The sequence below is a fragment of the Micrasema longulum genome, unplaced genomic scaffold, assembly GCF_059751315.1.
Source record: "Micrasema longulum isolate JH-2025_06_02 unplaced genomic scaffold, ASM5975131v1 h1tg000842l, whole genome shotgun sequence".
NCBI classification, from domain to species: domain Eukaryota; kingdom Metazoa; phylum Arthropoda; class Insecta; order Trichoptera; family Brachycentridae; genus Micrasema; species Micrasema longulum.
Window position 1 is genome coordinate 143087 of NW_028278034.1, and position 27993 is coordinate 171079.

The following is a 27993-nucleotide window of genomic DNA, read 5'->3' on the forward strand; positions in this document are numbered from 1 at the left end:
AAATAATCCCCTTGGGCGCGGTGATGTAGCATCGTGTTGCCGCTAGTAAAAGACGGTGTATTCTAAAGTTCAGACATTTGGAAAAAACAAAAAGCATGAACACATACAGTTGAATAGTTCCTTTTTCACAATTTATACAAATAAACATTTAATTTATTTCTGTTACAGCAAAATGAATTAAAACTCGTAAATACACCGCTTACATTATGCGCGTGCGTCCCTCATCACTGTCATAAACCGATTAAATCTGTTGTACACAACACTCGCCACAGAACAGCGTCTCTGTCTTCCTTATTATGAGCTCTATCTTCGTGCTCTTTCTAATACAGATGTGTTGCTGAATTAACGGGCATTTATTTATTCAAAAAAATATTCATGATTTATTTTTTATTTTTAAATGTTGCCAGCCCTTGGGAGCAAGGGTAGTCGCAACGCAGACGTAAACGCAGTAGGGAAAAGTTAATCGGGTCTACGCGACCTATCCAACTCTGTTTAAAATAACCAAGCATAAATATTGACATATTTAAATACAGAATATTATCGGTGGCCGCGTGAACCCAGGGGTAGGTATGCAGCTGTGACCGCAATTCTTCTTCTTCTTCTTCTGCCGATTTAAATTCAATTACGCCGTGTTGTGTCGTTTTTAAGTGTCAAACTACTGCTGGGATTAAAAGGGAATAGGATGGGATCACATTTCGCGTGTAAGTAGCGAATTCACAAATAATATTATTTAGAATTCGATTATTTTACAATCTGCCAGATTGTTGAAATAATCTACATTGGGATTTATGAGTTCAGCTCTGCAATCTGGGCTCGTTTTTATTCTAGGCACCAATATTGTAAGTAAAAAGGTCCAACTTATTTTCCAAGTTCTCGCGACTTATTCATTTTAAATTGGGTGTTGGAATCGAATTTTTAGATTATAATTTGTTACTGTTTATTTTGAATTTTGAATTTAATTTTATTTATTTATTTAAATATAACATATGCATTACAAACATACATTCAATACGTACAATTCTAAAAAAAGACAAAAGTAAATGAGAGATTCATGTCCAAGTAGTATCCTGCTCCGGAAAACCCCTTCGGATACATGGAACAAATCAATATCCAAAGCATATATTTTTCATCCCACTTAGAAATATACTTAAAGTCCCGGACTTGAAACACCTATACCATGCACTGGCAAATTCTGTGTTGACTTACGGTCTAATTGTTGGGGAGCTTGCACAAAAACCGCCCTTGAACCTGTAGCAATTGCACACAAATCTTTAATCCGAGTCATTGAAAAAAAAAAACATTTCGTTATCCAAGTGACTTGCTCTTCAAAGAATTCAGAGTACTGAATATTATTCAACAGTATATATTGAGAACGGCAGTGGTTACACACATAAATAGAGACATTTACCCAAGCGTCAACCACAACCATAATACAAGATACTCTAATAGGGATCTGATACTAAGTAAAGGGGTCAACACTGTTCTGGCATCGAGACAACACTAACGTAGGCAAAAAGGTCCATAACCTTTTGCCAGAATCGTGGAAAGACGGGAGTGTTGTCAAGTTACGGAAGGTGTTGACCTCGCTCTTTCGTGACATTGGTCGTAGGGAGTCAGAAAAGTTGATGCATGCCACGGATTGGAGAACCTTACTTGATGTCAAAAATAAAATATAAAAAATAAGGAATAATTTAAAAAATATATATTTATAGATGACAACCATGAAGTTTCGCATAAATAAATTGTCTATGTTTTTATGAATGTATGTATGTGTATGCGCATGGGTGTATGTACGTGTGTGTGTATGTACATGTGTATATATGTGTATATTTATATATACATGTGTGTATATATGTATATGTCTGTATGTATATGAATCAAAATGTGTATCCGAATAAGTTTATATTTTGTTTGTCTGTGCTCTATATTAATTTGTTAAGTATTATAATATATTAAAATGTAATTGCCTAGCTTGGAACGGGGTATGTACCCTTGTTAGCTGGGCAAAGTGAATATGGAATTGTATTTTGATAAAGAGTGTGAATAAAATAAATAAATAAAGCGATGTTGTTCAGCATAGCGGTAGCCTTTCCAACAGGCATAACCATCGGCAGGTTGGTTCTGTATACTGGAATATGAAATAATCTATGCTGACGCTGTCCTGGGTAATTATCAGGAACATACAAACCAATGCTCACCATAATCTAACAGATTTAGTAAATTTATATAAAATAATTTATTCCACGTTTGACTCAGTTGCAATTTTATCACTAATAAATTTTAAAGCACTGAAAAGGACAACTCGGGTAAAATGCAGTCATCAATTTATTAATTGTTATAGAAAAAATAATTAAAAATTTTTTGGATATACATATTCAATAATAACGTTTCTACCTCTCCAATAGTGACAACTCGGTTCAGTTTACATTAATTTATATATTTATAATATATTTTACGTTTTGAATATTATCTAAATCAGGTCCCTTAAAATTATACATTATATTCTAAAACATTTAAGTTTGTAAGTGAAAATTCTTAATGGAAGTTCATTGTAATTTATTATATAAATATAATTTTACCAATGACTTTTTACCCTTGGTTTTTCAGAAATCATTATTTACAAAACCACACCCACGAAGGATGGGACACTAAAAATAACATAAAATACTTAAACTCATTAAAATAGCATTATATCAACTCATTAGTTAACCCAAAGAATTTTTTTTGATAATGATCCTTAAGATAAAAATAACTTTATTTAATTTACTTACATACAACTTTGAATTGTCTATCCTTACCTCTGTTTTGTATAAATACATTTAACTCTTTGATAAAGATACCAGTCTTGAAGATGTCGCGAAAGCGATGAAACCGGTCACTGGATATTCCAAATTTGTGGACTAAAGTATCACTCGTGTTTTATTTATATAATAAATTAGGATTTCAGATTTAGATTAAAGTTTTTTAATATTTGATATTTATTTTAAGACTTCTGGAAGATTGTTGATGTTTTTTTTCAGTTGTTTTTGTAAAATTGTGCTTTTATGTAAATTAAATTATTCGGAAATTTAGGGTTTTAAGAATTATGTAGAAATGAGGAGGTTTTTTTCTTTGAAAGTTCGTAAAATAAATTATTTTTTTAAAGATGTCATCAATTGAGGGTGCATCTAGTTCTTTAAAACCTAAATTTGGTGAATAAGTTACAGGTTTAAGTATTATAATTTTAGCGATTGTTTTATGGGCAATAAAAAATTTACGTAAATTTGTCATGTTAGCTCCTCCCCAGCCTATTTTATTTTTTTTTATTTATTTACAATTTTAAAAAACCCGTTAGGGTTACATTAGAAATTTAATATTGTCTAGTCATTTTATGTCTCGTCTAGTCTAGTTAGTTCAGTCATCATGTGCTTTTTCAGATTGATTTTAAATTTGTCTCCATTAAAAGTTTTCAAGTAGTAAGGTAGGTCGTTGTAGTGTTTAAGTCCATTATGTAGTATTTTTGACTGCCCTGTGTTTGTCTTTGCTTTTTCGATATGATAGTGTTTTTGTTGTCTGGTGTTATATTTATGTATGTCAGCATTTTTGACTAATATTATGTCGTCGTCTTGTATGTTTCCCAGTGTTATTTTGTGCACAATTTTTAAGGTCTCAATTTTAGTCAAGTAGTTTATGTCAAACTGGTGTGTTTTTTTGTACAGTTCAGTCGTAGAGGTCAGGTAGGGTAGGTTGTATGTTAGTTTAAGAATTTCATTTTGTTGTCTTTGTATTCTTGTTATGTCTGTCTTGTTACCAGTTCCCCAAAAGGCGATCATGCAACTCAATTTACTTTTGACATAGGCTTCGTACATCATAATTTGACTCAATACTGCAGAAAAGACTGTATAATTGATTTCACACTCTAGGCAATAAGTGCAGAATTTCATTTTCGGTGATTTATTTTTTGAGAAGTTTAATGCCTACAGTGTGGCTCTACTCCTGTATTTAAAGGCTAGGAGAAGCTAGTACCTAATAGTTCTAGATAACATTTTTTTTATCATCTGATATTTTTCAAAATTGATTTAATTTCGTAATTAATGAATTTTTGCTGACTAGAACAATTTGGTTTTTTAACGTTTAGAAGAAGAAATTCGGAATTTATTGTTAATAAAACGGAGCATGAGAATGGTTTATCGCCAACATGAGCCAAAATTTTGCCGATGAGTCAGCATGTGTACTTTAAAACGGCTTTTTTGAGCTCATTTTATTTGCCACTATGAGCACGAAAATACTTTCTACCGGTATGTCTTAACATGTGTCGTTTTAAATCGTTAAAAACATGGTTAAGATTTCGCGCTAGCATGAGTCAGCATGTGTCTTTTTAATTGCCCTTTTCGAGAACATGTATATTGACACTCTGAGCACGAGACTGGTTTCTCGCCAGTATGAGACAACATGTGTGATTTCAATTGGACTTTTTGAGAACATGTATATTGACACATCGAGCATGAGAATGGTTTCTCACCAGTATGTGTTAAAGCGTGTCGTTTTAAATTGCGTTTTACAGAAAATGTATATTGGCACTCGGAGCATGAGAATGATTTCACGCCAGTATGAGTCAACATGTGTGATTTTAAATGGGTTTTACGTACACACGTATATTGGCACTCTGAGCATGAGAATGGTTTCTCACCAGTGTGCGTCAACATGTGTCTTTTCAAATGGGCTTTACGAGAAAACATGTATTGACACTCTGAGCATGAGAATGGTTTCTCGCCAGTATGAGTCAATATGTGTTTTTTTAAATTGCCTCTGTGAGAAAACATATATTGACACTCTGAGCATGAGAATGGTTTCTCGCCGGTATGAGTTAACATGTGCCGTATCAAAATACTCTTCGTTGAACATTTATATTGGCACTCTGAGCAGGCGAAATATTTCTGGGTTGCTTGTAAATCTGAAACAAAAACATTACACGTATAAATTTTTTGATTCTTATTTCAAATTAAAATTCCAACACTCGGACAAACTTAACCAGCAGAAAAGACTAATGCTTCGAGCCACGAGGTTTTTTCAGTTGTTTGCATGCCGGAGAAGTGACGTCCAAAGGAAAAATGTAAGTGCCTCGAGTTGATGGGTATTCAAATCACCCCCACGTATGTTCCGCGATAATGCATAGTTTTCGAGTTATGATTTTTTAAAATTAGTTTTTGGAAATTTTGGACCGGATCGGTTTTAATTGATTTTTTAATTTGAGGAAGGTTTTTTGTGAAATTTTTTTTGGCATCTTATTTCATTTAAATAATCCGCTTAGTAACATTAATGGAACCTCTAAAGTTTTGAACTCTACTTGAGAATTTACGTTCGAGCTTGAATTTTCAACTTTAAATTAAAAATTTAAAAAGGCCCTCAAATATAAAAACTGCCCAAAACATGCTTCAAGAAGATTTTTCGAATCTCATTAAATGGGCGCATGACTATGGCTTAGTAATAAATACTAAAAAAACTAAAATTGTTCACGACATGTATCCTCACCATATATTACTAAATGTGAATTTGAAATAGAAATACAAGCTCATACAAATTTTTGCCTTCATTCAAATTTAAATATAGAATCAGATAAATGTAATTGTCCCATTAAAGATGTTGTAAATAATCATAAATATTTAGGATTAATTATTGAATCTAAATTTAGCTGGGGTGTTCTTATTGATGGAATCTGTGACAGATTAAGGTACTGGCTTAAGGTGATTCATGAAATTAAAAGCATACTCCCTTTCAAAACGTTAAGATACATATATACCTCGCTCATCGAATCCATTATATCTTCTGGAGTGCGTGTCTGGGTTCTCACCTTCCGGTCTCATCTGGGTAAAATTTATGATATTCAGGTGAGACTGTTGAGCGGGATTGTACCTGATAGCATAATCCGTGAGGCGAAACATATGGGCGAAGGTGTATATTTTAAATTCAGTAATGTCCTGCCGGTAAAACAACTTTGTGACTACAAATTGATTGTAGATCACTTTGTTGATCCGGAATATAAAAAAAGAGTTTCCCACACTCACAACACTAGATTAAAAACTAAGGGCTCGCTGTCTGTTCCCCGAATTACAAATCACTTCGGAGAGCGAACATTCAATTGCGTTGTTCCAAGATTGTTCAATGATCTCCCACAAACCATTAACATGAAAAATCTTCAAATGAAAAAAAAGAACTGAAGAAATATATTCTAGATACTTTATAGTGCCTGTTTATAAATAAATCTGTAAAATATAAATAAAATAAATGTAATATAAACCTGTCATAAAAAAAAAAAGTGTCCCACCGAAAAGTCTTAAGACTTAGTGGGTAACAAATTAATATATGTATTTTTTAATTATAAAATAAACGCTGCTCGGCAGCACTGAAACTGAAAAAAAAAATTGGTGGCCCGCTGGCTGTTAGATAATTTCTGGAAACACACGTGTGTAGTACTATTATGCCTTTTGTTCCAACGACTTGGTGTCCATTTTGGTCCGTATTATTTCGTTTTATGAGACGCAACATTCCTGTTCAATTCATTTTTTTACATGAATATTACACAAACGCGTGTATGAGCGGTTTCATTTATCATTTGGTATGTTATTAGAAGGCAGATATTTGAAATATTATGTATTTATCAATAAATGTCAGTTCACTTTTAGTAGCACTGTTGTAATTTATTGATTATGGGTGTAGTGTTCTAAATAGCAGTTTGATGCACTCTTAAACAGTTTTAAAGGATTCATATAAAATTTTACGATTTTAAGGTTACAGACGCACTATTTTTTGTAAGTTTCCATTGTTCACTATTTGTCACATATTTTGTTAAGAATAAAGTATAAAACAATGCTATTAAATAAATAGTCTTCTTTTTTCAACTGTTTGTTTAAACATGACTACACTACTACACACTTACGACTTTGTTTACGACGACATTAACTCATTGTTTTCTAACATATAACAGCTTATTTTCAAATTTATTATAAGATTATAAGCTACGGTTGGAGAGAAACTTTATATTATGCCCAGCCCGTACGGTGGCTGAGCGCGGACTATCCCTTAACACGAGGCACCTAGATTTTTCCTTTGGACGTCACTTCTCCGACCACCCTGTATATATCTTGGTTAAATAAAAATAGTACGTTGCTTCAGCGGGTAATGTGTGGTTCAATAATTGTTTGAAAATAATTTCGCTAGAATCCTTAAAACAAATCTTGCAATGCCTCCCAAAATTTTTTGCCGTCTTTTTCATTTCCATTTAAGAAATGCATGTTTTGAATCCATTATTACACCCGAATATTTAATTACGCGTACCATCATCCACCACAGTCCGCGGACGTCACCTCGGAGCAGATAATGTGGTAGGAAGTATCACTCACTTGAAGGTATTTCCCTGTTACGAGAGGAGTCCAAACATTCTTGTTTAACGTCGGGGTAGTCGAAGTCCATCTCCGTGAAGATAATTATATCGCTAGTTATCCTAGGCAGGGCGGAACTGGTCCCCGGTTCAGCCTTCACCTCCTGGCTTGTACCGGGACGTGGCGCCCCTTCCCCGGTACGGAGAATGTCTCCTTCTACATCGCCAGTCCCCGGTTCAGCCTTAATATTCACTGAAGCGATTTCCATTTTTAATCGATAATATCCTAAAATCGCACAAATTGTTTATATTATACCTAGCAAGAGTAACACAAATAAGCTTTTTGAGAGTCAACCGATGATAAGCAGAGACGATCTCTTGTAAGTTGTATAATCCTGTGTTTAATGTTAATTGTTACTGTGTGTAGAGTTGAAATGTTACCGGGCATTACCTGCATTGTCATGATACATGATCTAAGTGTATACCCGGGGGTAATATCTCGGCTCCCGGCCAGATGTGCGAGTACATACCATCCAGTATCACATTCACATCAACGCTGTGTGTGCTTCTGATCTATATGTCTGGAGACAATATCTCGGCTCCTAGCCAGTATCGTCCAGTATTAATACTCCCCTAAACAGTATATTACATTGAGATCACCGCCGTCATAAGGAACGACACTATATTATAATTTAAGAGTTTTACCTACAATTAAAACTTCAAGTGTGTTGCCTGGAAGCGTCTCGTATCCAGAATACACATGATCAACTCCTGCCAGGTGAGATGCAATCACAGACAAAATATATATTCTAATCCAATTTGATCAAAGGAACAATCACAAATTATACTTTTTCCCCTGCCTGTGACAGCTGTAATAGCAACCAGACATAACGTGGAAACAAGTAAAGCAACTTAAGAGGCAGAAAAGGTTGCCATAGAAAAGGGCGGTATTAAAAGATGGGTAGGAACTAGTTAACTTGGTATTGATACTTCGCTATTCCTCGTGCGATGAAAAATTACCATAAACTTTAAGACTTCAAACGTTTTATCCGGAGAAATAGTATTTTGACACCTAAAACTTCAATTGTGACAGCTACCTGAGAAACACAGGGCTCACGGGTTGTTTTTCTTAAGAGATTCGCCCACTAACTCTTACCCAATGTGTAACGGTAAAACGATAGGAAAATAAGTTGACCGGTACTCGGTCAACGGAGCTGAAATGATTTTTTTTTAAATTCAGTATCGTTTCATGGAAACAAGACAAAAGAGCATAGTTCAAGTGTGGCTTTTCAATTAATTGTAGAACTAACTTATATGAATCCAAATTAAGTGTATTTCGAATGATTAATTGCTTAATTACTAATTAATTACAGAGAATTATTTGTTGGTCATGTTTTCAATATGAGACTCAAACTTGATTTTATTATTTGTTTCGTTTGCGCCGATTCACGATCAAATAAATTAGAAGGTAAAAAACTCACGCCCTCATTAATTATGGATAACTTATATAGCGCCATTTTCGTAATAAAATACCTCAAGGGTTAAATACCTAAAATATTTTAATTAATATAGTTGTTTTACTTTCGGATTCGGCCTTGATAATACCAAGGAAAAATAGATTGGGTGATGTTTTGATCAGCGTGCGTTTTTGTGTATTCATATCTCTATGGATATTTGCGCGCAGCATGTGGCGAAAAATTTGTAATTTTTGGTAAAAAAAATGTGCAATCAAAACTCAGTATTTATCGTTTAAATAGAGATTTTTAAAAAGAGGCTCTGTGGCTGATCAGCACAAACCCGGGCCACATTGTGCGAGAAGATCAGCGAAACAATCCAACACACTCAATTTGACACCGCGCTTAAGAAATCGGACAAAAGACAACAGCTTTGTGGGAAATTAGGCATAAAGATTTGCACTTATTTGTTTATAAATTTGTATAAACCACTTAATTTTTTTAAAATTACACTTCGACCGGTTTCGAGGTTACTACCTCTTCGTCAGTAAAATGTCATACCACAAAGTGAAAAATGTTTTTGAAAACAATAATATAAAGATTTGCGTTTGTATCCATTAAAAATTCAGTTGACAAAAGAGCTTCTATGCGCGTGCCAATATTCTTATATACCAAAATCATGTTACAGCTTGGTCATGATAACCATAATTTTCGTGAATAAAACATTGAAGCCCATTTAATGATTGTACATAGCGACTAATTGTCCCCTAAAGCTCTTTTGCAAACTGGCAACATTTGTCAAAAATCTCCCCCTAAAATAATAATTTTTATTTATTTATTTATTTATTAATGAAATCATACAGTCTTTATATAAAAAAACAAGGTACAAAAGAACAATTTTAAAAAATAAGACCAATTACAGATTTCACACTAGTGAATGCAGGAGGAGAGGGGAAAAATAATTTAATTCTAAAAAAGTAAAAATAAAAATATTACATAAAAAGTTCATACAAAGGAGAAGACATTGTAAAGCTACTCTACTTTCCTCCCTCTCTCTCTGCTTCCATGAACATTTCAATTTAATTGTAAAAAAAATCACAACTAACAATAAATTATTCGATGCAGGTAGTAGATGTAGGTAAGTATAAATTAAGAGTTGAAATCAAATTATTAAAATTAAAATTAAAAGTAAAAGTTAAAATGAAAAGTTTAAATTAAAAACTTTTACCTCCAAATAATAAATCATTACCTATCAAATCTCGAACAACACGTTCTATCGTATCCAACGCAGTGTCCGGGGCCACTGGCGGCCATCCCATATAATCACATGGGCATTTTGTAATATTTCGATTCTTGGGAAGATAATCTACATGTTAAATTAGTATTTAAATCTAATGGCAAATTAAATGCTGTATGACTCGTAACACCACCTGCGCCGCGATTATGAACGGCTATCTTTATCGTTTTATACTGAGACGGTAAAAACTACTATCGATATATATGTACGAAAGTGTGTGTGAAAATTCAACGTATCTTCGTCGGTAACTGGTAATTGAAATAACAAAATAACACTGGGAAACATACAAGACGACGACATAATATTAGTCAAAAATGCTGACATACATAAATATAACACCAGACAACAAAAACACTATCATATTGAAAAAGCAAAGACAAACACAGGACAGTCAAAAATACTACATAATGGACTTAAACACTACAACGACCTACCTCACTACTTGAAAACTTTTAATGGAGACAAATTTAAAATCAATCTGAAAAAGCACATGATGACTGAACTAACTAGACTAAACGAGACATAAAATGACTAGACAATATTAAATTTCTAATGTAACCCTAACGGGTTTTTTAAAATTGTAAATAAATAAAAAAAAAATAAAAAAACATGTTTAAAAATAAAAATTGTAAGTACATTCCATTTATCATAAAGGAAACTTAATCAAATTTAAGATAAATTTTAACTCCCCATCATAATCGAGACCCTGGTAGTAAGAGAGCTGGTGTACCTGTCTGTATAAAATATTTTTACCCTTTCCTCTCAATACGTGAATTAACAACTTGTACAAAAATGTCTTAACTGTACACCCCCTGGAGCATCTTTTTCTTCTTATTATTTTCCACATCCGCTCCTAAGTGGAGCATGTGGACATCAACAGTTGCCTCCAAGAGACCCTATCTCCAGCCATCATTTTCGCATCTTCCCACGTCAATTCAGCGCCCCTTTATTCCGCCGAAGAAAGCCTAAAGATCGTCATTGATGGCCTTCCAGGACGGCGTGAGCCCGCGAGGTTAAGTAGAGGCAACTAAGGTTTAGGTTATCCTGGGGCATGCGCAGCACGTGTCCAGGCCAGGTCCACCGCCGCATCCTCGAGACGCTCGTTATAAGAGGCTGCTGCGTCCGTTCTCGGACTTCAATGTTAGTTATAAAATCGAACCACCTTATACCTAATATTCTTCTCAAGCACTTACAAAACTCGGAAGTTTAATGTTTTGAGCTTTGGTAAGGTCCCAAGATTCGCACACATATAGGAGTACTGGCATTATACAAGAGTTGAATAATCTGCATTTTGTTTTGACCTAGATTAGTATAGACTAGAGTTCCCGACAACACGCATCATGTTAAAAGTTGATCCAGCAATTCCTAGGCGGATTGCGAGCTCTTTGTGCATGCTTCCATTCTCAGCTATGTGAACTCTCAAGTATTGAAAGCTGTCAACTTTCTCAATCCTCTGACAGGATTTGTTGCACACAAACAACTTTATATTCTAAATATTTGTTTTGACTGTAAGACGGATTCAGAATCAATTCGTTTGAATGCACTTTTAATGGTGTCGAAGTTTTGTTGTTCGCTGACGACACGAGTTATTCATAGGTACTGTTAATGATTGTATTACTATTTAAAATCATTTAAATAAAATATTTTCCTGGTGCGCTGCAAAAAAACTCCAGCTCAATGCAAAGAAATGCCAAATCATGAGATTTCAGGATCATGAGGACTCAGTTCCTATCCAATAATGTCGAATCACTCTATTGGAACTTTGGAACTTTGGAACTTCGGAACTTGTCCCCGTTTCTGAAATACCTACGTGATTTTGGTGCAATTTTCAATACCAATTATCCTTTGTTGGTCTTATTAATAGAACTAACATTAGATCTTTGAACATGTTAGGTTTTATAATCAGAATGATGTATATGTCACGTGTCAGTACAACTCTACAATCTGGGCTCCTTATTATTCAAGGCACAAATATTGTTTTGAAAAGGTCTATAATTAGTTTTCGCGATTTATCTATTCTCGAGTATGCCGAAAAGAAAACTCGGCAAACCTACCTTTACGGTGGTAACAATACTTCGACTTCATAATGTGCTTAAAATGCAGTCATTATTTTTTTATCATTGAAAAAATTGTCTAGAAAATAAGTATTAATTACAAATGTTTTGAACATACGCAATTAATAATAACGTTTCTACTTATCTAAAAGAGTTAAAACTAGTGCGTAGTTTAGAGAGGGAGTTCGTTTTACACTCATTTTTAATTTTATTTATATTTTAAAAAAATCACATTTCATTAAACATTTCAATTTTACTATCTAAAACAGGATCCTTAAAATTAGATATAATATCCTTAAGGATACACAATTTTCTACGGTATGGTGTTCAGGATAAAGTGGGTTCCGTGTGGTTTATTAAATTCAGATTCAAGTGTTTTAATATTGATTTTAAGACCTTTGGAAGATTATTTAAGAATTTTTACCAAAGTATGAATAATGATTTTAAGCTGCAGCTGTATTTTTTGTAAATTCAAGGAGTTAAACTGAAAAAAGAGGAAAATCCCAAAGTCCTGATTAAACAATTATAAATAAAAAAAGATTGTAGACACAAAAAAAAAATAACGTCGATTACTATTTCAATCCATATTTAAAAAATATAACTCAAAACGGACATTTTTTTAAACTAAAAACACTTCAACAAAAAATAACCAAGGATGTATAACTGCTAAGGACTGGGAATACGGTAAAACTAAGGAACAAATATCCATAAATGATAAATAAATTCTTGTAAATAAAAACTGCTCTGGCTCGCTCGTCTTTTGTCCAATTTCTTGAGCGCGGTGTCGAACTGAGTTTAATGGATTGTTTTGCTAACCTTTTCGTACAATGTAGCCCAGGCTTGTGCTTCTCAGCTACAGAGCCTCTTTCTTCAAAATCTGTCACCAAACGATGAATAGTGCGTTTTGATTGCACAGTTTTTGAACCCAAAAGTTCAATGTTTTTATTACACGCGTTATAAAGCGTACTGGGTACCCGTCACGCGTGCGCGCGCCGCCGCCGAGCAGAGGGGATAATCGAGGCCGCTCGATTCGGCTCCACACACTTCCTCTACCTAGCGGCCATGAGAATGGTTTATCAGCAACACGAGTCAAAATTTTGATTATAAGTCAACATGTGTACTTTTAAACTGCTTTTTTAAGAACATTTTAATTGTCACTTTGAGCATTAGAATAGTTTCTGCCGGAATGTGAAAACATGTGCCGTTTTAGAGCGCATTTTCGATAACATTTATATTGGCATTCTGAGCATGAGAATGGTTTCTCGCCAGTATGAGTAAACATGTGCCGTTTTAAATCTCTTTTTTGAGAACATTTAAATTGGCACTCTGAGCATGAGAATGGTTTTTCGCCAGTATGAGTCAACATGTGTAGTTTTAAAACGCCTTTTTTAGAACATTTAAATTGGCACTCCAAGCATGAGAATGGTTTCTCGCCCGTATGAGTCAGCATGTGTGATTTTAAATGGAATTTACGAGAGAACGTATACTGGCACTCTGAACATGAAAATGGTTTCTCACCAGTGTGAGTGGACATGTGTGATTTCAAACTGTATTTTCGTGAACATTTAAATTGACACTTTGAGCATGAGAATGGTTTCTCGTCAGTGTGAGTCAGCATGTGTTGTTTTAAATCTTCTTTTCGAGAACATTTATATTGGCACTCTAAGCAGGAGAATGGTTTCTCGCCACTATGAGTCAACATGTGTCGTTTTAAATCGCCTCTTCGATAACATTTTATTTGGCACTCCGAGCATGAGAACGATTTCTCGCCGGTATGCGTCAATATATGTGTTTTTAAATTGCCTTTATGAGAACACGTAAATTGGCACACTGAGCACGAGAATGGTTTCTCTTTGATATGAGTCGACACGTGTCGTTTTAAATCGCTTTTTTGAGGACATTTATATTGGCGCTCTGAACAGGCGAAATATTCCTGGGTTGTTTGTAAACCTGAAACAAAAACATGAACAATGTTTGAAATCTCTTTGAATCTTTTTTCGAATTAAAATTCCCACTCCCGAGATAACTCGGACACACTTCACCAGCAGAGACGAGCACTCCCGAATATACTCGGGAGAAATTAAATAATGCTACGAGCCACTAGGTTTTTTTTGCATTTATAAGGCATCATTAATTAAATATATATTCAACCTATATTTTTATTTATTTATATATCGACGGTTCAAAGAACCTTTTACAGTAAAAAGTTTTACAGAAATAATCACAACAGTGAACAATTGATTATGTAATATATAATATGAAATATGGTTGAATAATTAAAACTAAACAACTTGGTGAAAGTAAAATATTTTAAAAAAAAAACAGCAAAAAGGTAAAAAAGAAACATAACATATCTAAGATGACAAATAAAAGATAACAATTAACGTGAGAAAATCTTATGTTCTAAATATAAAAATAACAAAGTAAAATTAAGAATAATTTAACATAAACATAAAGAGGCTTGTATTTAGGTAATAATGAAAAAGAAAAATAATGCTATAATAATATTAACATATTACAACAGAGATGAAGAACATTTAAGAGAAGGTAATATAGAAGTCTAGGCATCTACAGGGATTATGACCTGTCAATGGCTGGTTTAAGTGGCCACTTTACACACTGTGTAAAATTCACCATTCTGCCTATATTTAAACATCTATATACCTTCAGTTCTTTCATCTGTTGATGTTTGGGAAGTTAAAGGGCTGAAACCTTTATTTATGCGGGTGAGATTCATCTAATTGAATTAAAGCCATTGACAGGTCATAAGCCCTGTAGATGCCTAGACTTCTAAATTACCTTCTCTTAAATGTTCTTCATCTCTGTTGTAATATGTTAATATAAACAGCTTCCCAGGGAGTTGAATCCAGTCGTTGTCTACAAAAATTTGGACAAACTCAAAATATTGCTATAATAATACTTTATAAATAATACGTTTTTTGGAGCAATATGAAAACTTACATAATCCTAATAACACCGTTATTTTATCAGTTGGTTGAAAGTAGTTGGAATTTGGAAATAAATCCACAAAAGTAAAATGCAAGAAAACTAATCTAAATTTAATAATATATTTTTGAATTAATTCATTATTTTTCTAAAAATTATTGAGTGAAATTACATTTTAATGCACTAACAGAGTTTGTATTGAAAATATCAAATATTTGTTTGAACTTATTTCCATACCTATGTATCCTGGATATAGGTGAATTCATTTCGATGTTGGTGTGAGAATTATTACAATAAAATAATTATTTACTACCAGGTATTCGAATTTGAATTAGTTCAAGTAAAGCAGAGCTGTCAATTATTGATTTCATTATTTTAAATAAGAATAACAAATTAGCTAGGTATAACTCTTCGGTCTGACAATTCAAGTAATCTCATTCAACTTCTAAGAAAATCATAATTTAAGGCTTCTACAAGTATTTTTAATTTATAGTTTGTAAGACGCAAGAGTTTATTTTGTACCCCTTTAACAGCATGAGGATGAATTTCATAATAGGGTGACCAAACTGAAGAATTGTATTGGAGTCTACTCGTTACTAAAGTGCAGTACAATTATTTAACAGTAAATACATTTTTTACATTTATGCTACACTCACAACAAATACAAGCATCTTCATTCCATCATTAGCGATCTGATAAATATGAAAGGTAAACTGTAGTTTCTCATCAAGCAAAATACCCTGAGCTTTTATTTGAGACACTCTTATCAAATCTGTACTACTTAACAAATAAGTCAATTTGGTCGGGTTTTTACGCCTACAAAATGTTATACTTTGACATTTACCTATATTCAACTGAAGTACATTTAAACTACGCCAATTGTATAATCTATTTATGTTCTCCTGGAGAGTAGAACAATCAGTTTATTTTTTATAATCTTATATATTTTTAAGTCATCAGCAAACCGCAGAATATTAACATCTGCGAAAAATTTTATTACGTCATGTATAAAAATACTAAAACAAAATCGGTCCTAAGTGGGATCCTTGAGGAGCCCCACTTGTCGCTAAAAACGGCTGTGACATAAAATCATTAACTTTCACTATCATATTTCTACCAGTTAAATAACTTTGAAACCAATTCAGCATATTCCCTCTAACTCCTAACAAATCTAACTTTTTTACCAAAATTTTAGGACAAACCTTGTCAAAAGCTTTACTAAATACTCTTGGTATGATAAAAATAATATGCTGCTACAGTAGTAATTGTGTGATTTAATAATTGTTTTTTTAATCATTTCGCAAGGATCCTTATCATTAAAACTTGTAATGTTTTCCAAAATTTTTTTCAAAATAATTATTTGTCGTACCATCATCCATCACAGTCCGCAGACGTAACCTCGGAGCAGATAATGTGGAAGGAAGTATCACTTACTTGAAGGTATTTCCCTGTTACGCGAGGAATCCAAACATTCTTGTTTAACGTCGGGATAGTTGTCCATCTTGAAGAAGATATTTATATCAATGGTTTTCCGAGGCAGGTGAGAACTGGTCCCCGGTTCAGCCTTCACCACCTGGCTTATACAGTGACGTGGCGCCCCTTCCTTGGTACGGAGAATATCTCCTACATCGCCAGTCCCTGGTTCAGTCTTCACCTCCTGGCTTATACAGTAACGTGGCGCCCCTTCCTCGGTACGGAGAATATCTCCTACATCGCCAGTCCCCGGTTCAGTCTTCACCTCCTGGCTTATACAGGGACGTGGCGCCCTTTCCTCGGTACGGAGAATATCTCCTACATCGCCAGTCTCCGGTTCAGCCTTCACCACCTGGCTTATACAGGGACGTGGCGCCCCTTCTCCGGTACGGAGAATATCTCCTACATCGCCAGTCTCCGGTTCAGCCTTTACCACCTGGCTTATACAGTGACGTGGCGCCCCTTCTTCGGTACAGAGAATATCTCCTACATCGCCAGTCTCCGGTTCAGCCTTTACCACCTGGCTTATACAGTGACGTGGCGCCCCTTCCTCGGTACGGAGAATATCTCCTACATCGCCAGTCCCCGGTTCAGCCTTAATATTCACTGAAGCAATTTCCATTTTAATAGGAAATATCCTGAAAATTGCACAAATTATTTATGTTAAATCTAGTAAGAGTATAAACAAATAATGTATATATATATAAATATATTTTATTATTATTTTGTACATTGTTTTTTTTTTTTTTTTTTTTTTAAATTTATTTCTTAAGTTAGCTTATATTTTAACTAATATAAATGATTATGTACATTTACATCATCTATATATATTTACATTTCCTTACAGTAACTTATACATTTATTTTTAAATTCTTTCAGACACTTTTCATTCTTCATACATTCAGGCATCTCATCATACATTTTTAAACCTTTATACATCAAACAATTTTGCGACTCAGCTCTTTTCAATAATGGTAGTCTTATTTTATCCTTTTGTCTAGTAGCATATTCATGACAATTTTTGTTTAAGACAACTTTATCCTTAAAATATTTTGGTAATTTATCGTGAAAAAATTTATGTATAAATATCAACATATTAAATTTAAGTCTTAGTCTTAACCATTTTAGTTCATCTTTCATTTTTTTTACATTGCTATATTTATTTGTTTTGATTATTTTTCATATTGTTTAATATGTTTATAAAGGTTTTTGATTTATATATAGAAGAGTCCCGACTTAACACGGAATTTTTCAACAAGTCGGGTCATAAAAAAATATAATTGTGCTCTATGATAAAATTGAGTATTTTGTGCATTAAATAAATAAATAAATAAAAATCCTTTTGTGAGTCAACTGATGATATGATCTACGAAGCTGAGACGATCTCTAAAACTCTTCCTGCCAGTCATTCAATATATCTTGTAAGTTGTATAAAAAACTGTTACTGTAGGTAGAGTTGAAATGTTACCAGGCATTACCTGCATTGTCATGGTCTATGATCTAAGTGTATACCCGGGGGTAATATCTCGGCTCCCGGCCAGATGTGCGAGTACATACCGTCCAGTATCTATATGTGTGGAGATAATATCTCGGCTCCTAGCCAGTATCGTCCAGTATTAATATATTACATTGAGATCACCGCTGTCACCCGGCGATAACAAGCACTTCTCACATTGACATACTCTGGATGATAAGATACGACACTATATTATAATTAAAGAGTTTTACCTACAATTAAAACTCCAATTGTGTTGCCTGGAAGCGTTTCGTATCGAGAATACATATGATCAATTCCTGCCAGGTGAGATGCAATCACAGACAAAAAATGTAACCTGATCCAATTGAATCAAAGGAAGAATTACAAATTATACTTATTTCCTTGCCTTTGACGGCTGTATAGACATAACGCAGAACTATAACAAGTAAAGCAACTTAAGAGGCAGAAAGGGTTGCCATAGAAAATGACATTATTAAAAGACAGGTAGTCACTTAATTTAAATAAATGCTAAGACTACCTTAGGAAGGGAGGAATAAAAAAAATCTGTTACTCTCGTTGGGCGTGATGTTGATTACCGAATGGTTCTGTGTTGATTCCTGGATGGTGTGGTGTTGATCCCAGGAGGTGACAGGCCGAGCTGGTGGAACTGGATCCTCGAAGGCTGCGTCAATCTTAAGGTAGCTGGCAGCTATTTTTCCTCAGGGGGAGGAAAATACCCTCCACGTCTCTGTGTGAATGTCAAGGTCCAGAGTTCCCACGTCTCAGTGAGAGGCCCTCCACGTCTTAGTGTGGCCACCGTAAATGCAAGGGATGCAATTGACCAAATAATTCCCTTATACTGTTTTAATAGCATTTTTATGGGTGCCTTTTAGGGGGGAATGTATCTCACTCCCTATTGGTTGATAGCTCTAGGCCACCCTTTTCCTTTGTCTTGCCAGATTGTAACATTAAATATCTATTATTTAATATGGACAATTCCATCCCACGTAATGTGAAGTATTCTTTTATTCAACATTATTTTTTGTACGTGTACTTGTACACACCCAAATCTTTATTTTCTCCCAAGGGGGAGTAGGTATATATTTTTATTTCTTAACTACATAAAATAAAGTAATCTGCTAATTAAAATACTTAACTTCAATATCAATACATAGATGGCGCTCCAACTCGCTTGTGGGTGGTTTCTCGATTCGTAACATAAATACAAAAATCAAAAATGTTACCTGGTGTGGATATTCGCTAATAAGCGGAATGGGGAATGTTGTAGTATCTACTTAAAGTGGCCACTTAACACAGCCAATGACAGGTCATAAGCCCTGTAAACGCTCGAATATCCATAATCCTGAATTTGAAAAAATTCTACCTTATCTCTGTAGGGATATAAATAAAAATATTCTTTTATTATCGACTCTTCCCTTTTTTTCAAGAATAATTTTAATTATATTTATAATACCTAACTCTATTAGAATTACAATAATATATTACTAACAAAGACAACAGGTTTTATTTACATGAGAATATCGTTTATTTTTATCGATAATTTGTAGAGAAATTAAGAATGTTAACTGTGAGTATGATTAACCTAAACACTTAATTAAGAGTTTTTATAATTACAACATAATCAATTAGAAAAACAGGGTCGGGTCGGTTTACTTTACATTATATGGACGGACGAAGCAAAAATTATGAGCGTGGAAGATAATCATATATTTCTGAAGGTGAATTTTACTTTTGTAAAAGTTTATTAAAACATAATCAAAAGAAAAATAATTACTTAATTGGATAAAATATTTCTACATAAATATTTTTTATTAGCTCTCTCTGTGAAATGGCCGGAAAAGCTCTCTTTTTTACATTTATGTAGGAGTTGCACCTTTCTCCCACAAAATAATAAATAATTGTCAATAGTTATCGGTGCTTGAAGTACTAAAATATAACTAACCATTGCTCCTTGGGCTTGTGACGAACATCGGTTTCTATTATCCAGATTCTTGTATCTCTTCTATATTCTTCGATATTATCCCTTTGCTTTGTCAACATGGATGGTTGGGTCAGCGTCAGCTTTCTGGTCAAAGATTAGCTCCGTTGGCCGAGTACCGGTCGACTTATTTTGTTATCGTTTTCCGTTACGCATTGGGCTGAGGTTAGGTATGCAGAGTTAGTGGGCGAATTTCTTAAGAAAAACAACCCGTGAGCCCTGTGCTTCTCAGGTAGCTGTCACGATTGAAATTTAAGGTGTCAATATACTATTCCTCCGTAAGACGAATGTGTGGGAAATCAATGTATGACAGGGTTGCGAATGATGAAATCAGGCGAGAGTGTAAATCTGAGACAAGTATAATTGATAAGATTAAGAAAGGGTCTCTGAGATGGTTTGGTCACGTAGAACGAATGGACGACGAGAGAATGGTAAAACAAGTATATATGGCAAAAATGAACGGCAACGTTAGACGAGGACGGCCAAGGAAGACGTGGCATGATCAGATAAACCAAAATCTTAAGTCTGGTCATGTCAAAAGCAGACAGAACCCAAGGGCATGTATGACAAGATGTATGAATGTGGAAGAGGCTAGGATTGTATGCCGGGATAGACGTGTGTGGCGGTCCATTCTCTCTGCCTACCCCTACGGGGAAATGGCGTGATGGTAGTAGTAGTAGTAAAGTCTAAAAGTTTATGGTAATTTTTCCTCACACGCAGAATAGCAAAGTATCAATACCAAGTTAACTAGTTCTTACCCGTCTTTAATACTGACTTTTCTATGGAAACCCTTTCTGCCCCTTAAGTTGCTTTACTTGTTTCCGCGTCATGTCTGGTTGCTATTACAGCTATCACACGCATAACGCGAAAACGTATAATTTGTGATTGTTCCTTTGATTAAATTGGTTTTTTAAAATATTTTTTTATATGGGAGTTGCTTTATTATTTACCTTGCTTATAATATACAAGGTTTATATTTCAAAAAGTGGATTTTTCTGCAATTAAATATCTTAAAATTTATCTAAAGTATTGGGATCAGGAGGGATATATTAATGTGGGCTAATCAGGAACTTCTCAGCATTTGCTCACGTGGAGAGGAAACCACTTAAAACTCTTCAGGAGAAGCCGGCCTGTTGGCAGCAGTCAACAGGCCTTCCGTTCCACGATTAAATTGGATCAGAATATATATTTTGTCTGTGATTGCATCTCACCTGGCAGGAATTGATCATGTGTATTCTGGATACGAGACGCTTCCAGGCAACACACTTGAAGTTTTAATTGTAGGTAAAACTCTTAAATTATAATATAGTGTCGTCTCTCATGACGGCGGTGATCTCTATGTAATATACTGTTTAGGGGAGTATTAATACTGGACGATACTGGCTAGGAGCCGAGATATTATCTCCAGACATAGATCAGAAGCACACACAGCGTTGTTGTGAATGTGATACTGGAAGGTATGTACTCGCACATCTGGCCGGGAGCCGAGATATTACCTCCGGGTATACACTTAGATCATAGACCATGACAATGCAGGTATTGCTCGGTAACATTTCAACTCTACACACAGTAACAATTAACATTAAACACAGGATTATACAACTTACAAGAGATCGGTTGACTCTTAAAAAGCTTATTTGTGTTACTCTTGCTAGGTACAATATAAACAATTTGTGCGATTTTAGGATATTATCGATTAAAAATGGAAATCGCTTCAGTGAATATTAAGGCTGAACCGGGGACTGGCGATGCAGAAGGAGACATTCTCCGTACCGGGGAAGGGGCGCCACGTCCCCGTACAAGCCAGGAGGTGAAGGCTGAACCGGGGACCAGTTATGACCCGCCTAGGATAACCAGCGATATAATTATTTTCACGGAGATGGACTTCGACTACCCTGACGTTAAACAAGAATGTTTGGACTCCTCTCGTAACAGGGAAATACCTTCAAGTGAGTGATATTCCTTCCACATTATCTACTCCGAGGTTACGTCTGCGGACTGTGCTGGATGATGGTACGCGGAGGGCTCGCGCACAGTTGCACACACGAACTGAGAGTTTGGTTATTCATGCCACGTATCATAAATGAAATATAAATTAAACAAAATACATAAATATAGAAACCAAACGAATAGAAGTAACGTTGTTAATTGTAACAGGCGCCGTGGCGCAGTTGGTTAGACGGCTATCTGTGAAACTGGCGTCGCGGGTTCGATTCCCGCCAGTTGCAAGAAAAAAATCCAAGAAAGATTTTTTTCTCAATTGGTCTGGGTGTTGTGGTGTATTTTTCATTACCTTCTTCCATATCCCCTCTATCCCACCTGCTGACAAGCCTCAAAATAGAGGCTTAGCGGGTTATTCCTTTAAAAAAAAAATATACATATAAAATGGAAATCTTGAAAAAAACACTCACTTAATACCACAACTTAATTTCCATTCCCAAATAGTAACAACTCGTTAAAAATGGCCTCTTAAATTGAAATATTTGTGTTCATTTCAGGTGTATTTAAAAGACACACATCTGCAAACAGCGGAAACTTACAGCTACGGGAATACGTAGTTACTTTACATATTTCATTTCGGGCCGTAGTTCGGAGATCCCTGGTTTTGATCATAATCAGTAGCCGTTTGCAGTTCAAATTCTTCTGCCAGCAGTATGTGAATAAAACCTAAGCAATTGATTTAAAACAGAATTGTAATTTTGAAACCATCAATTGTAATAGAAAATGAAAAACTTAATGAAGTCACTGAAATTAAATATTTAGGTGTAATGTTGGATTCAAAACTTACATTTCACCAAAACGCTAAGATGGTAATAAATAAGATTGCAAAAACAATATCAATTTTGGGAAGGATCAGAAGATTTATTGATAAGGACTCCTGCAAAACTATTTACGAAGCAATTATTGAACCACACGTTAACTACTGCAGTAGCATTTTATTTTTATCAAACAAAGAAAACATAGATAAACGAACTGTATTACAAAATAAAGCCTTTAGAATCATTTTGAAAAAAAAACAGATACACGAGGGTAAAGTCGATGGTAAATGAAATGAAATTATTAACATATAAACAAAGAATATTTTACAATACAATGATATTTGTTCATAAAATTATAAACTCTAATAAAAAAACAGAATTTTGGAAAAAAATTGATCGGAACCAGCATGAACACGATCACAATACTAGAGAAAAGAACAAAATTAGACTTCCATTTAGGAAAAAGGCAAAGTCACAAAATTCCATTAAAAAGTATTACGAAATGGAAAAAAATATTTATGAAGAAAAAAACATATCAAAATTTAAAATAATGGTCAAGATATATGTAATAAACAATTTATAAATTAAATATATTTGCAATTTTATTATTAGAACACACATAACTATATGTATGATATGTGTGCCCTACTTTAAGTTTTAAATAAAAATAAAAATAAACGATTTTACCGAAATTGTGGTCTAATTTTGGTGGCATTTGACCTGACTACGGTCGATATAAGTTCTTCATAAAAACCATTTCGAGCACAAAATAGAACTGAAAGTTGATATTTGATGTTGCATAGTGTGGGTCAAGAAACAAAAGATATTCATTTAACTTAATTCGTAATTCCTTCTTAATGATAAGAACTAGAGAACAGCCCTCGTGGCTCATAGAACTATTTATTTTCCTCAGAGTATACTCGGGCGTGGTTGATTTGAAATAATATTCAAAGAGATTTCATACATCGATCTTGTTTTTGTTTCAGGTTTACAGAAAAAATATATCGCCTGCTCAGAGTTCCAATATAAATGTTCTCGGCAAACCGATTTAAGACGACACATTTTGACTCATACTGGCGAGAAATCATTCTCATGCTCCGAGTGCCAATACACGTCTTCTTCAAAACACAATTTAAAACGACACCTGTCGACACATACCGGCGAGAAACCATTCTCATGCTCAGAGTGTCAATATACATGTTCTCGTAAATGCCAATTGATATCACATAAGTTGAAACATACCGGCAAGAAACCATTTTCATGCTCAGAGTGTCAATATACATGTTCTCGTAAATGCCAATTAATATCTCATAAGTTGAAACATACCGGCGAGAAACCATTATCATGCTCAGAATGTCAATATGCATGTTCTCGTAAAAGCCAATTAAATTCACATAAGTTGACACATACCAGCGAGAAACCATTCTCATGCTCAGAATGTCAATATACATGTTCTCAAAAAAGCCAACTAAAATCACATAAGTTTACACATTCTGGCGAGAAACCTTTCTCGTGCTCGGAATGTCAATATCCATGTTATATAAAATCAAATTTAAATAGACACAAAGTAACTCATACTAGTGAGAAACCATTATCATGTTCAGAGTGTCAATATAAATGTTCTCATAAAAGTCAACTAAAATCACACATGTTTAATCATACCGGCGAGAAACCATTCTCATGCTCAGGGTGTCAATATACATGTTCACGAAAATGCCAATTAATATCACATAAGTTGAAACATACTGGCGAGAAACCATTCTCATGCTCAGAATGTAAATATATATGTTTTCGTAGAAGCCAAATAAAATCACATAAGTTGACACACACCGGCGAGAAACCATTCTTATGCTCAGAATGTCAATATACATGTTCTCGTAAAAGCCAATTGAAATTACATAAGTTGACACATACCGGAGAGAAACCATTCTCATGCTCAGAATGTCAATATGCATGTTCTCAAAAAAGCCAACTAAAATCACATAAGTTTACACATTCTGGCGAGAAACCTTTCTCGTGCTCAGAGTGTCAATACACATTTTCTCGAAAAAGAGATTTGAAACGACACCTGCTGACTCACACTAGCAAGAAACCATTTTCATGCTTAGAGTGCCAATATACATGTCCTCATAAAAGCCAATTAAAATTACATAAGTTGACACATACCGTCGAAAAACCATTATCATGCTCAGAGTGTCAATATACATGTACTGAAAAAGGCCAATTAAAATCACATATGTTGTCTCACATTAATGAAAAACCATTCTCATGCTCAGAGTGCCAATTTAATTGTTTTCAAAAAAGAGATTTAAAACGGCACATGTTCACTCATTCCGGCAGAAACTATTCTCATGCTCGGTGTGCCATTAAAATGTGCTCAAAAAGCATTTAAAAGTACACATGTCGACTCATAAATCACTAGCACATTGCCGTACAAGGCATATGCCTTCGTTTCAAATTAAGAAATACAAAACAAATGCTGCGAGGAATTCACCAATCAACCGAGCAATTACTTTCATTACTGAAAATGAGCAACGATTAGATCTCGATATATTTCACGACGCGGTGTTGGGGCCAAAACTAAATTGAGCAATATTTCGTTTATTAAATAATTCTTTACAGAACGCATTTAAATTACTAACTTCGTTCCGAAGATTTGGCGGGTTAAAATAATACTTTACAAAGAACGCTTTATTGGTTAATTTTGTACACCGACTAGCAATTTCAGATGTTATCGTTCGGCTTTGCAACGTGTTCATTTATTTCAAAAGTGTCGTATATCGTGAATTATTGTTTTATGCCCTTTTAAATGTCGTCTACTGAAGTTGAGATATTTATTTTTCAGTGTATACTTTGTACCCTTGTATTTTTTTTATATTTAATATTTTATATTTTAAAAAACCGGGCATTTGTCCTATACTTAAGTGTTAAGATCCTAGTTTAGTTTATTGTTTTGTGTCTAGGATGTCACATATAATTTAATTTATTGAGCAAATCTTGTAATTGTTTGAAAAGGTCTTAGAAATATTTTGTTTGGCAGTAAAATATCAGTATTTTTTGTAGAATGTAATCGAAATAGGTTTTGGAAAGCTTGTGAGAGAGGAACAAGCTTTAGTCTTCTTCTTGAAGTCTGCAAGTGCGCTTGTAGAGTTGCTGGCGGAAAGTCAGACCGTAGCAGGCGAGGAGTGTACGCATCCTCGAGTGTTACGTGTATTAAGTGACAGGCGAGGCTTGTACGCATCCTCGAGTGTTACGATTTACGAGTGCGAGGGTGTGATTGCCCTGTGGTTTTATTTGAGCTGATTTGTGTATTTAATGACTATGTACCGGCTCAACTTTTTCAGACTATTTTCAATTATGATTTATGTGACATTGCGGAAGTAGAAAATAAATAGTATTTTGAAGGAACTGTGTGTCTTTTCTTCATTCGCATGTCACCCGAGATTGGCGAGACCGTCGAAGCGAGAACCCTGCACCAGCTGGCGTGAACACTCGGTATGGCAGTACAAAAGGAAGTGTAAGGTGGTTTGGTAAAAAATATTCATATCAATATACAAACATATTTTTTATATTTAACTTTTAATTATTTTAAATTTGAACAAATAACTTCCATTATTGATGTTCTAAAAGAATCATCCTAAATATTTACATATTATACAAACATGCTTTCTGGACTCATTCCTCATAAGACTCATTCATTCTGGCTGCGATAAAATCCCACTTGCTATTTAATGATGCTCACACTTACACACACCTTAATACTTATTCCCACACAAATAGACACAAACACACCCCTACATTAGTGTATACGCATACAAATAAACACACCCTTTTGTTTTACCACAATTTTATGTTTTTATTTAGAAACTTCGCGGGTCTGTCTTTAAACTGTATCTTTTATGTTATTATATCATTGTTGACTGTTTGTTTCTGTAAAATTAATAATACATGTAATCATATATGTATGTGTGTATATAAGTACTTACGTACATGTATTTTTTGTTTTTTATTACTTTTTTGAATTTTTTACATCTTTTTAAAATTTGGATTTTAGGCTGGGGCGATCTTTACAATTTTACATCGATCGATAAGGTGGTTAATAGGTTTCTTCATGAAAGTTTAAAAAAAAACTGATATATTTTGATCATCATTGTTCAATAAGTCCACGTATATTCACTACACATAGTCACATACATTCACTACTCACACAGCCATACACATATACACACACCTTCACTCTCCCTTACATGCACAATAATAACACTGATACACTCAAGCAAGTACTCAGCATAAATATTATGGTTAAATAAAATTTATCCTTATAATGTAAATGAGACACATTTTATATATATAGTTATTTATTTTTATTTATATCACTACAGAGATGGGTAGAATTTTTGTTTCAAGATTATGGATATTCGAGCGTTTACAGGGCTTATGACCTGTCATAGGTTGGGTTCAAGTGGCCACTTTTATGTAGATACTACAACATTCCCCATTCCGCTTATTAGCGAATATCCATATCGGTGACATTTTTTGGTTTTTGTATATATGTCATGAAACAAGGAAAAAGTTATTTATATTGACACACGAAAAATCATTTGTATCTAGCGTGTTAATTATTATTTTTTATACAATGCTTGAAACATAAATCAACATAAATATATAAAATCATCTTTAAAACTAAAAAAAACTAAACTAAACCTTATTATTAACGACGTTCTTACAAGGTTACATAATTTTGCAAAAACGTTAGAGATTAACAAATTGATCAATGTAAACTGATCGAATAAAAAAAATATTCAATTGATGTTGTTCATGAAAAGGGTATAAATATCTCATTTTTGGTGAATAATTGTGTTAAACACACTATAATAGGCTTGTTTTTGCGTTTTTATATCAATTTTCGGAAACAGAGTTTCTTGATTGCATGAAATAACTGATAAAATCGATTTGATCAGTGATCAGTAATTTCCCATCACTAATGAAATTAGTTTGACAGCTGTCATTCTAATAAAGCTATATTTTAAGGGTTTATAGTACAGTATTATTGTGATTTTCATATTGTTAGGTATTATAAATACAATTAAAATTGTTTTTTTTAATAAAGAAAAAAAAGGGAAGAGGCGATAAAAGCGAATACTTAACATTATGTGGGATAGAATTGTCCATATTAT

At 34.0% G+C, this 27993-nt stretch overlaps 2 protein-coding genes across 2 annotated transcripts; one reads left to right on the top strand and one right to left on the bottom strand.

The window, feature by feature from the left end:
• Positions 1-12395: 12395 nt before the first annotated feature.
• On the bottom strand, positions 12396-18477 carry LOC148278680 (uncharacterized). The gene is made up of 3 exons (XM_088231021.1): positions 18314-18477; positions 16543-17219; positions 12396-14112 (listed from the first exon to the last, which is right to left on the bottom strand). Exons 2-3 carry the CDS (start codon positions 17201-17203, stop codon positions 13310-13312), a joined length of 1464 nt encoding a protein of 487 aa, XP_088087147.1. The 5' UTR covers positions 17204-17219; positions 18314-18477; the 3' UTR covers positions 12396-13309.
• A 2707-nt stretch (positions 18478-21184) lies between these two features.
• LOC148278681 (uncharacterized) lies at positions 21185-26224 on the top strand. The gene is made up of 3 exons (XM_088231011.1): positions 21185-21337; positions 21743-22006; positions 23803-26224. The coding sequence occupies exons 2-3, from the start codon at positions 21760-21762 to the stop codon at positions 25206-25208; spliced, it is 1653 nt and encodes a 550-aa protein (XP_088087137.1). The 5' UTR covers positions 21185-21337; positions 21743-21759; the 3' UTR covers positions 25209-26224.
• The last annotated feature ends 1769 nt before the right edge of the window (positions 26225-27993 follow it).